This window comes from Mustela nigripes, chromosome 12 (assembly GCF_022355385.1).
Source record: "Mustela nigripes isolate SB6536 chromosome 12, MUSNIG.SB6536, whole genome shotgun sequence".
NCBI lineage: Eukaryota > Metazoa > Chordata > Mammalia > Carnivora > Mustelidae > Mustela > Mustela nigripes.
The window spans coordinates 77,220,964-77,233,195 of NC_081568.1; the positions used below are offsets into that span (position 1 = coordinate 77,220,964).

A 12,232-nucleotide genomic window follows, 5' to 3' on the forward strand; every position below is an offset into this window, starting at 1 on the left:
TAATTAGAAATCACTGTGTATTTTTAAATCAAACTATCATTCCTAAAATGGAAGCAGTAGTATGTTTATCTATTTTAAACATGATGTTTATTTTTGGTCACTATTTGGTATTCTAAGTATTCTGGTAAATAATCACTTCTGCTGTTTACCACTTTTATTCTAGCCTCATCAAACCCCAAACATATCCACATATAATCATCAAGATTTGCTACAACTTTTTCCAAGATGTAATCTTTATTTTACTAGAAGGTTAAAATGTAACACCGAAATATAACCATTGGATATTAAAAATTACTATCCAGTGAGTACTGAAGGACATAAACAGAACAGAAGACTCCTGGTACAAAAGCAGAAAGTCAGAGGAATATAAATATATTTTGCCACAAATGCAAGACTCCATCAAACACACAAACAGGATGTATACTGTGATTCAAATCTCTTTTACCTTGAGCCAAACAATGTAAAAGGCTCAGTTTAGGGCAGTCATGCTCTTATTTAAAGATACAGTTTTAATACCGGACTCTTGCTGCTGTGCAAATTTTGATATGAGAACATTTTAAGTCCTCTTCAAAACCAGGGGAACAGTGTCTTCCAAATAATCTGGTCCATTTCAAGGTAGCTGAACTTCCTCAAAACAAGAGATAGTAATTAGAGTTCCTGGCCAGTACAATAAGTGAACATTCCCTCAGACATGTCTATTCGAACTTAAATGCTAAAAATAAATTGAGCATACATTCTTCACAAAACCACATGCACTAATGGTGCATGCAACAAACTGCAATCCTAATCATTCCTTCTGGGCAAAGGGTATTTGTAGCTCACAGCAATTCTTGATACAAGGAATTAGAAAGAATACTAAGAAGTTACTATCAAGTGTGTGTTCACACACACGGACTGACTTTCATCTTCTAGGTCAATATTTTTTCTGAGCTCTTTTTGGATGTTTCAGTAAGCAGATTATGTTCCTTGACACACCATTTCAGTCCTCTCTCAAAAAGATTAGATAGCAAGTTGTTCCTAAATTTGCCATTATGAGGTAAGTGGCAGCTAAAATCAGAAAATTCTTGGTACAGCTTAAAACTGATCGATTGTTTTTCATTTCAGAGAAATTCAGTTGAAGTCAGTTGCAGCAAACAATTCCCCAAGGACAGAGTAAAGTTCAAGGTTAATGCTACCTTAATTTTTATTTACATAGGAACAAGGTAATGGTACTTTTCACCCTTCCCTCAGTTTACTAAATCAATCCTTATCACCAACTGGAATGGACTGTAGTATCCTCTTGTGTTGCTGAGTAATTGCTACTTTCAAGCAACAAAAGCAGGTCTTGTTTAATCCTTTGCCAGTTTAAAAAAAAAAAAAAAAAAGTCAGTCCTTTTGATGTCAGGAAATGCAAAAGCCAAGTCCTCCAAGTAACCAAATGAATCAATTACATTTACATTTTTAAATCATGTTCCAGACTAAAATAAGTAACCCTACAAGGACACATTAAATAAAAATTTTATTTTAGCATGCTTGTACATCCCAAGTAAGTATAACAGACTTCTTTTCCTTTTTTACAATAAACTCCTAATTAGCACAACAATTTTTGAAACTAATTTCCTGTGTTTCAGTGAGACAGCCTGGATTCTGGAGGACATGGGAGGGGAAGAAGGGAAAGAATTATTAAAAATACTCCTCTAAAAAAAAAAAAAAAAAAAAAAAAAAAAACCACATTGCTATGTAATTCCTACGCAAATGTTTATTAACTTCCCCTGGCACAAAAACAGTGATGTCATTCTACATAGCCATACAGCAGTTATAATCAACACTTGAGTTTTTAAATCACTGACAACTTAAGGAAATTAAGAATATTACTCAAAAATCGCCTCTCCCTAGAGTACCACATCTGTGAAAGAGAAGAGTGTGCCCATCTGGGGTCATATACATACTCAGCATCAACAAGACTGAAGTCATTTTTCCCTGTACAAGAGCAAAGTTGTTTTTTTTTTTCCCTTAAAGAACTCTGAGCAATGTAAGTCAGGACTTTAAATGGCTCTGTATAAAAACACAAAAAGGGTGGGTCATATTCTATTAGTAAAAGCAGTTCAACATTGAGAACTCCTCCTCCTTTAAAATGAAATCTAAAAAAACAAAATAATTTTCAAAGGTAATTAGAACTCTTTATAGTTATCTTTGCTTCATTTTTTTCTAAAATACAGATTACTACCTTTAAAGAGTATACAAAGAGCTGATAAATTTGTATCTGCAGTGTGCTCTCACAACAAAAGTAATGTGCACTTTTTTCTTACAACAAGCACTAAATAAAATATCCAAACTCAATTCCAGTAAGAACAACACCTAACAATTTTTACTATAACATCAACAATATTTACTGCACCAAGATTTGTGGTTTATTTCCTAATCTAGTACAACTATTTTGTCAGCTTTAAAATTACCCCAAATTGACTGGAATACCAACTCTACAGCTACACGAAATCATAAAATTGTTGCAAAATTTGAGGTGCCATGATTATGTCCCTTTCTATTAATATTTAACATAACGAAACACAGAAAAAGCAAATATTTCAACTTGGCTTCAGATTACAGGTCAACATCCAAACTAACAATTAAAATCACAACAAAAGCAACACAATATTCTAAACAAAGGGCATTTCAAACAAGCTGTCATGGAGATTTCAGATTACCACATCCTAAATAGTTGAAAAGTTGTTCAACTGTTTAGATTTTTGTTGCTGATGCTAATTTGTTACCTATCAGGAATATATCTACTATTTTTACTTTCTACCTGTGCCACATTTATCTTAGGTTTTACATTTCTGGATCTTTCAACCATTGGAGATCAACCATCAGATTACTTCAACAAGTAGAAATAGCAACACCGCTCCCAAACAGCAATTTCTGCATTGCTAGACACTTATCTAGTTGGTAGATTTATACCATTGTTCATTCTTAGTTCCTTAAATGTAAAAAATACCCACAGAATGGTGGCATACCCCTAAATTGGTTTAAATATGGTACAAAGTTATTTTTAGTTAGGTTCAAGTTTTAAAAAGGCACTAATCATTCTTCTCAAAGGCTAATCTACTCAAGTTCCTCCCATATTAAAAAAATTAAAAGCTTAATTTGTCCCTTTTGGAAAAAAGTTTATGTAATGCTCTAGTAAAAGGACATTAAAATTACAGAATAATAAACCTGACATCAGGGTCAGGATCATACCTACTGTTAATAAAATTAAGTCTGACATTTATTCTAATTATGGTCCTTTCAAATACCAGCATGGTTAAATGTTCTTTACATGCATTTTCAAATATAATTCTTATTTTTAAAAAACACTCTTATTTTCTAGTGTGCAAAGTAAAAAGGAAGAAAACCCCATAAACCATTATAAACTGGTTCTTATTCAGGAAAAAAAAAAGAAGATATAAGAAACATTCATGTAGTATTTGAGGACTATGTCTAGTCCCTCCTTGCATGCTAGAAAGATGCAAAGACAAACACTTGCAACTATTCAGACAGATCATTCCACAGTTGTAACTTTCATCATAGTTCTCAAAGCAGTATGGTGAGGTCAGCTCACAAACAGCTTAAGTAGCCAAACTAGAAATTGGTGGTAGTAGTATCAGGCTACATAACAGCCTCTCCAAAGAATATGAAGTAAGAGAACTAAAATGTGCTGGAAACACGCCAAGTGACTTGATGGACTACAGCTTTGAGCAATGAATACGCAGAGCTTATAGTATGTAGCAATTCAGGCCTTGTTTAAAACGAAAATTAGCCATATATACGAGGTATTTAACACTACCAAATTTCTCCATACTTGTGATTTGAAAGACATCTAGGCTGGCAAGATTTGATAAACTAAATACATACTCTGTAAAAAAAAATCTGACTTCTATCCTATATGAAAATGAGAAAGGTAAAAGAAATACTATTATATTCATATTATTCTGCATAGAATAGCCTTTATTCTTTAAGGATTATACTGCCCTCTGCATAATTCTAAAGGCTTAGGTTCTTCTATTCTGAATGAACATCTCTGCAAGTGGCTGGCATTTAGAATTAGTCAACTTTCTCAGTAGATTTAATAAAGAATTAATCCTGTACAATCAAAGAACATAATTTTGATCAAAAACAACTCCTCTGACCTTAATCAAAATACATTACTTTTACAATTTCACCTCTGCTGGAATATTTTAAAACAGAAGAAAGTCTAATTCTTAATTGTCCAACTTTCCAAACATGTTTTCTTTCTGAAGAAATAAAAGAAAATGCAGTTATTTTAGGCAAGAGAAAGAATCCTATTCATTTCAAATCAAGACACATTTAACACCTATTTTGTGCCAGACATTATGGTGAGAACTGAGGAAACAAACATTAAATCTGTATGTGGTCTCACAGAGCTGATGATCTAGTTGAGGAAAATGACCCACTTAGAAATCAATCATCTCTCTCTCTCTCTGCTGTACTAGTCACAGGAACAAAAGCTCTTGTATCACCCAGAAAAGTGTGAATAAGTCCGCCATGGAGGACAGAAAAAATCTTCAGAGAAGCTGAGCTATGTCTCGAAGCATAAGAATTTCACAAAAGAAAAGGAATACTTCAGGCCAAGGACAGAACGAGCAAAAGAAAGAAAGCACAAAAACGTGTGTGACAAAGCCCTGTGACAAAAGCAGGGACAACCATTTCTGGAACGTGTGCTACTTACTACTCTTCTACCTTCACCCATGACAGCCATTACTAATCAACTAAAACATGTTTAAAGCCCACATGAAACTCAAACTCCTTCTCAACAGATAACCCAAAATCAACGCAAGAAGTTAAGTCCATGACATGAAATTTATGTGCTATTCTGAGCATGGGAACAGAAGGTGGCAGGACCTGAGGGTAGGGGGATACAATAAGGAGAGATTATGAATGAACATGAATGCTAGGATAATAAGTACAGATTTTATCCTATGGACAACCGATCAAAGAATTTTATGAAAAATACAGATGTGATCAATTCTGGCAGAAGTATGAAGACTGTATCTGGACAGACAGAATAAAGACAGAAAGAACAATTAAGATACTATTGCAATAATCCAGGCAAGATATGATGAGGCCTGAATTTCAGTGATGGCACAAATCTACTGTAGATTCTGAAACAAAAACGGAGTGTTTGGGCTTTTATAATTCATGGTTTTAAAACAAACGCTTGAGGGGTGCCTGAGTGGCTCAGTGGTTAAACCCTCTGCCTTAGGCTCAGTTCATGATCTCAGGGTCCTGAGATGGAGCCCCACATCGGGCTCTCTGCTTGGCAGGGAGCCTACTCCTTCCCCCTTCTCCGCCTGCCTTTCTGCCTACTTGTGATCTTTGTCTGTCAAATAAATAAATAAAATCCTTAACCAAAAAAAAAAAAAAAAACCGCTTGAGAAAAATTAGTATTCTAATTAGAATTCTCAAATAATACTCAAAAAGGAAGGGACAAATTAAAATTAAGATAAAGACTGGAACTAAAGTAGTGAATCACAATGATACTCAAGATTACTCAAGACTATAAATTCAGAAATAGTTATTTCAGGTTTAGCACCAAGAAGAACATCCATCTTCATGACCAGACTAATACTTAGACTAATACTCAGCAAGTCTTTTCTTCCGGAGGGCACTAATACTCTAGCCAAACAACAAACACTATTCACCTTAAATGCCCCTTAAATGCAGGGTCTAATTTGCACCCCAGTGGGATGCAAAAAGCATAAAAGTCAAATTGAAAGCCAAAGTTTGAAACTATGTAGGTTCTACTTTATCCAAACATTTAAAACTATGTATTTCTTTTACATGAAATAAATCTTCCAGAAATACTACTTCTGCTGTTGTACTGTTAAGGAATCATATCCTAGCCTTTTAATTCTAGACTTCTTCGCATGGAATACAACCTATTTGTAGCACTTAGGGCGGTATGCAAAAAAACCAACTACTCTAGCACTTCTGCACAATGTTTAGTAAATTATTTTGATTAAAACTAACAACTTCATTATAGCTCAAAAGGCCAAAGACAGTCAAAAAAGTTTTTCTATTTTTGGAAAAAGAGATTCTTTAACTGTTGCAAAGGCTAATGCTGTGACATGAAATCCAGGTGCAACATGTTAACAAACATGCTGGAAAAGCAAGCATAACTGTTTTAACACCTAAGGGTATTCACATTAAGGATAAAATTACCCTGTAGTGAATGCCAACAATGCACCTCATACTACATAGATAGTCAAGGGTTCTACTTTGTTACCATTCCAGCTCTTTCATGTCCCAGTAAGCAAACCCTCAAAAAGTGGGACTCTCTTCTCTAAAAATAAGCTAAAATGAAAAATATGAACTACAAAGATAAAATTTATTTGTGATATATTGTTTATCCTGAGAAAACAAATCACATTAAGTTTATCATAATCTATCTCTTTTCCAGAAAGAAATGGAGTAGCTAGTCATGAGCAGGGCCCACTTCTCATGATGTCATTCCAAAGTCATTACTAAATGTTACACATGTTATGCTTCCTTCAAATCAATCACAAAACAAGTCATCCTAAGACTGAGGTCAAATTCCATTCAACTAAAAGATCTCCAAACTTGAAGTAACGGTCCACTTACTAAATAATATTCAAATACCAAATTCCAGAAAAACCCTCTTGTACCTCCCCCACTTAAAACAAACAAACAAACAAACAAACAATCAGTCTTCCCCTTTTAGCTCATTGTAATGGAATGTGACCTGTAGTTAGGGGCTTTTCCATTCCTTATTTGCTGCTTAGAAAAGGCAAAGCAGATTTACTCTCCCTCACAAGGGTATTATATTTCTTAAAAGAAAAAAAAATTGCAGTGTGGGTGGTTAATGATAATAACAACTAGAACAAGCAAAAGGTAAATTGGTTTACTTGATTTCTCATGTATGACAGGATGAGGTTTTGTTTTTATTAGGATGAGTTTATTTAAATAATAAATGAACCTATTTTTATTTTACAACAATAGTCAAGCATGTAAAAGATGAAGGATTTGTATGACTCCTAATAAACCAGATAGGATAGGGGAAGTTAAAACTACAACTACTTAAATAAATCTGCACACACAAAATTACTATAAACATCTTTTCAATGACAAATCATATTTTTGTCATTAAAGTTACACACTTAAGTACCTACCTGATCATAGAGAGAAGAACAGGAAAATATTTAAGAAACATATTTCAAAGTCTAAAATTAAACACATCTACCTGGGGTTCAGCTAGCATTTTTTAAAAGGAGGTATTGACTAGATGATCCTTACAACTATTATGATACTTTAAACCAAGTTTTGAAATGAACAAATTCTAGACAAAAACCCTCCCACAATAAGTCCCTTAAGGATATATTTTACTTACATTCTTCCTACACCTTCATACATGTTAGTCTCATCTACCAAAGTCATAATCTCTGTATCTGTAAGATGTGCATGCTTTTTCGTTCTGTTTAGCTGTTCAATCTGTATGTCTGCAAGCTTCACCTTCTGTTGAGTGTCAATTACTTTGGCTTGAAGTTCTGTGAAGGCCTAATAAAAACAAGTGATTGATTGATTTAGTGGGTGAAACATGTACAGGAAACACAAGTCAAATCCAAACACACGAAAATAAAGCATGCTAACCAGAGACAAAGCTGTTTTACCGACACAAACATCACTAAAAGTCAATATAATTGTAAACAATCAAGACACCATACTAAATAATGAACTTAACCTGTTCTCAAAAGATGCAGTCTACTTGAAGCAGAACAAAAGCATATTAAATATATGAAAAAGCAGGTACCCAAGGAGTAATAAAAAACAATAAATGGAAGAGTCAGAGTATGAAACCCAGAGATTCAAAACAAGAACCACAAATGTAAGACTCACTTCATTTGTGTTACATTCCTAGGTTTCAAAACACTTTCCCACATTTGTTTGAAATACAAGGGAATACTAATATGAGAACATTAAGGAATATAATAATATCTCATTTACTCTTCTCAATAGTCCTATGAGTTAGGGATGGCAGTTTCAACATCACTCTTTACAAGTTAAAGTAACTAAATTTGTTAAAGAGATAAAAGTGGCTTGCACAGGGTTGAACAACTATTAGATGGAAAGGCAGGTACTTCTATCCATTTTTTCCGCCCCCCTAGTTCAGGATGTTTCTATTCTACTGCCTACAGTAAATTCAGACTACAAATATTTTTTGAGAAAAAGATAAACAAACAAACAAAATTCAAAGCATTGGGAGAACTGTATCATGATCTTCATATCCACATACCAAGCCAAATTTGACCCTTAAGTGCCCTCACGTGCACTTAACTCAAAGATAAACAGTTTTTGGATACTCTCGTTTAAGTGCCTGGAATGACTTTCAGATGCTGTCAAATTTATGCCTTAATAATATTTGTGACAGCAATACATAGCAAAGGCTACTAAACATTTTTCTGACTTTGTTCTCCCCTACTAGTAGGTTTCCGAAACTGATTTGGGAAAGCAGGTGCCTGAAATTTCCTATTAGTCTCCAACAACAACAAGAACAACAAAAGATCTTATAAAGATATTAGAAGATAAAACCTTTAAACAAGAAGTTTCTTTTTTAATTTAATTAGCTGTCAAAACTACCCAATTTAAGTTTCTAATCATTTTCTTAGTTTGCATTCATTGTCCAGGGGTTTCTTAATAACAAATTCAAATACTGGGAGGTAAGACCATTCACAGCTGTATTTTATTGTTAGCTCTTTCACTAAACCCTGACTTACATCACAACTCTTAACAGAAAAAAAAAAAAAAAAAGGTAAATTTTTAGAATTGGTTAAGAATTCTTTTTTTTTTTTTAATTTTATTCATTTATTTGACAGAGAGAGAGACCACAAGGAGGCAGAGAGGCAGGCAGAGAGAGAGGGAGAAGCAGGCTCCCGGCGGAGCAGAGTCCCATGCGGGGCTCCATCCCAGGACCCTGAGACCATGACCTGAGCTAAAGGCAGCGGTTTAACCCACTGAGCCACCCAGGCACCCCTAGAATTGGCTAAGAATTCTTAAAATAAATTGTTTTGCATGTAAAATTACCTGACTTGTACACACTTTGCTAAGGAAGCTGGTATAGTGCTCAAGCTGAGATATTGCAGCATTAGAAAACATCACCTTAAAGACTAAATTTACAAGTTTCAAAAGAAGACAAAGAGCAAGTTACACATAAATATATCCTCAGGGCAATAACAAATAGCTTCATTTATTAGGAGCAACAACTCGCTCAGCTATCCTATTTCATAAGCAAAGCTTGACCAGAAATATTAAGGCATAAAATTTGCTCTTCTGAAGAACCTAAACTAATAATCAAAAGGTGCGGAGAAAGTAGAGAATAGTGGCCCTTAGATGGCGAATACGTTTTTGACTGACAGCACATTTGTAAGCAACTGTTTGAAGAGAGAAGCCCAATTCCTCCTGATACCGATTTTATTTGGAAAATTTTACGGACCTGTTTGGGGTTTTTTTTGACAATCCTTCAAGAAAAGGAGAAGGGGGTGGGGGGCCTAGGGCTGGGAGTTAAAGCCCTGATACTAACACTGCTATGAAACTATCTTTGAACTTCATGTAGATACTGCGACCTTTCAAAGAACGGAATCGAGAAAGTGGTGTAAAAACAGAGTGGACTTGGGAATTTTTAAAGCAAATGAGGATTTAGAATTACAGACGCCTCAGCTCAGGCAAGCGGTCCGCAGGGGCTCGAATATGAAACGCATACTTCAGGTCTATGAAACTGAAGCTTCTACACAACGAAACGGCTCTGGAGCTCGGAACGAGAAGACAGAGCAGCTATTGCCCCGCCAGACTTAACCACACCAGCCCAACCGGCTCTTACCCAGAAAGAGTTGCTCGCCCCCCACGCCAACCTAAGGAGACCTGGTCCCGCCTCAGGACTCTGGGAAATCACTCCCCAGTTCCCTGGGGCCTCTTGCCTTCCTCAGGACCCCAGTCTCATTCGATATTCTTATCCACAATCCCCTTAGCTTCCCAAAGAGAAGCCTGTGGCGGCTCAGGACCCTCTTTTACCTTTTTTAACTCCAGATCCACGGGAGCCGCCATCTTGGTTCACTCGGTGCGCCTGCGCAGTAGGATAAAACCAGAAAGAGGTGGAGGAGGGGCGCGCCTTGGCGGTTCGACTTCCCCCTTCCTTCTGCGCCTGCGCACGAGTCGAGCTAGCTGGGCTTCTGGAAGTATTACAGATACAGATTACGTCTTCCTCACGTGATCTATCAGGCTTGGCAAGCAGATTCTCAAAGAGGTTTTAAGCGCTTTGACAAATAGCTTTGTTAGTGCCGGGTGAATAGAGTTGAATGTGCATGGGGCCCAAACCTCTTCAGGTGGTCATTACTTCAGCTGGTCCCTGTGCTCTCGGGGAAGTAGAAGAATCAGCCTCAGCTTCAGGCTTGCCAGTATGGAGAAGTCCAGCAGTTTTGGTACAAGTGTTCTTCCGAAGAATTTATTTCTACCAAAATCTCTTGGAAGACCTTCTAGACACAGTGGTTCTCAAGAGGCTAAATTTACTAAAGCCAAGCAGAATCTCTGGGGTGCCTGGATGGCACAGTTGCTTAAAAGGTCCTGACTCTTGGTTTCTGCTTGGGTGATCTCAGGGGTCTTGGGATTGAGCCCTGCCTTGAGTTCCCGACTCATCAAGGAGTCTGCTTTGGACTCTGCCTCTGTCCCGCTCCCACCTCATGCTTTGTCTCTCAAATAATACTTTGAAGAAATAATAATAATATAGAATTTCTTGTCCTCATCCTAGACTTAAGTACTGAGAAATCTCTGAAATTGGGGCTCAAAAGTTTGTGTCTTCCCAAACTCCCTTTATGACATGATACAAGTCCATCTGCAGACCACATTTTCAGAATCTGCCATAAAAGACCTGGCATTTAAACCAGAAGATGAATGGTAATTAGACTTAAAGAAAGGGAAGAAATGGATGTTTTACCTACTCTAAAAACTTGGGAGAGAGTAGAAAGGGCAGGGAATTTGGAGCTAACTAGATCCGGATTCAAAGTTCGCTCTTGTTTGTCCGGTTCTACTTCAGTAGCTATATGACAATAGAGTTTGCATTCTCATTTAATTTGAGAGTAACAATATTGACCTCACAGGGTTATTTTAGGGAATAAGTAAACCAGGAAAAGCCCCAAAGAGAGCATCATGATCACAGTAGGTACTCAATAGTTGCAGTTAAGGTGATGTGCTTAGCATTATTATGTCTTTCAAGGTCTAGGAAGCAGGTTACCTTTCCCATTATCTTTTTTGTCTCTTGTATCATTCATCACACATACCAAAAATAATCTTTCCTCTAAACTCTGTTCAGAACTACATCTGTTCCTTTCTCAGGTACATGACACTTCCTATCTTTAAAAAAATATTTTTTTTTAGTTCTTTTTTTAATATTTTATCTACTTATTTGTCAGGGAGAGAGAGAGCACAAGCAGGGGGATTGGCAGGCAGAGGGAGAAGCAGCCTCCTTGCTGAGGAAGGAGCCTGAGGCAGGACTCTGTCTCAGGACCCTGGGATCATAACCTGAACTGAAAGCAGAAACTTAACCAACTGAGCTACCCAGGTGTACCCCCCAACACACACAAAAAAAATTAACTTTAAATTTCTGGAAATCAAGAACTACGGAATAATAGTTCTTCCTCTTATACCCAGAATACCAATTACAGTACCTCACAGGGAATAAATACAAAATAAACACTCAGTAAGAATGAATGCTTCAGAAGAAAACCAATCATTTCTCCCTAATTTGGCAAAGAAAAGAAAGGTCTAATTCTCCTCTGGGATCTTCTTAGAACTTCATTATAGTTAATAAATAATGACTGAATATCAAATTCATTTATTATAGTTAATAAATAATGACTGAATATCAAAATTCAAAGTTATGTAAACTTTCCTATACATTACCTCATGAGATTTTAAAACACTCCCCTAGAAGTATATGTAATGTCCAAGTTAGAAACATAGGCTAAGGTGTCAGACAACCTGGGTTCAAATACTGCCTGCGCTGTTTAAGAGTGGTGGGACCTTAAGAAAGAATCTTCTCTCTGTTTTTTGTTATTGTTCCTTTTTATATACCACTCCTTCCTCCTGAGTTTAATTTCCTTCCTGATGAAATAAATCCTTTAGTAGATTCTTTCTGGAAGAGTCTTAGAGAGTAAACTTTCAGCCTTGTGTGATGGGTTTGATTGTGTCC

At 36.1% G+C, this 12,232-nt stretch overlaps 1 protein-coding gene across 2 annotated transcripts in view; it reads right to left on the reverse strand.

Annotated features, from left to right (window-relative positions):
- PFDN1 (prefoldin subunit 1) overlaps positions 1 to 10,176 on the reverse strand; it is a 69,034-nt gene extending 58,858 nt beyond the window's left edge. The window contains exons 1-2 of one of the 2 annotated variants that reach the window (XM_059417726.1): positions 10,060 to 10,166; positions 7,385 to 7,551 (exon numbers count right to left, since the gene is read on the reverse strand). In XM_059417726.1, coding sequence (XP_059273709.1) covers positions 7,385 to 7,551; positions 10,060 to 10,092 — 200 coding nt within the window. In that variant the 5' untranslated portion in view covers positions 10,093 to 10,166. Of the gene's footprint in view, positions 1 to 7,384; positions 7,552 to 10,059 lie in introns of both variants that reach the window. The other variant, XM_059417725.1, reaches the window with a different exon arrangement.
- Positions 10,177 to 12,232: the final 2,056 nt, after the last annotated feature.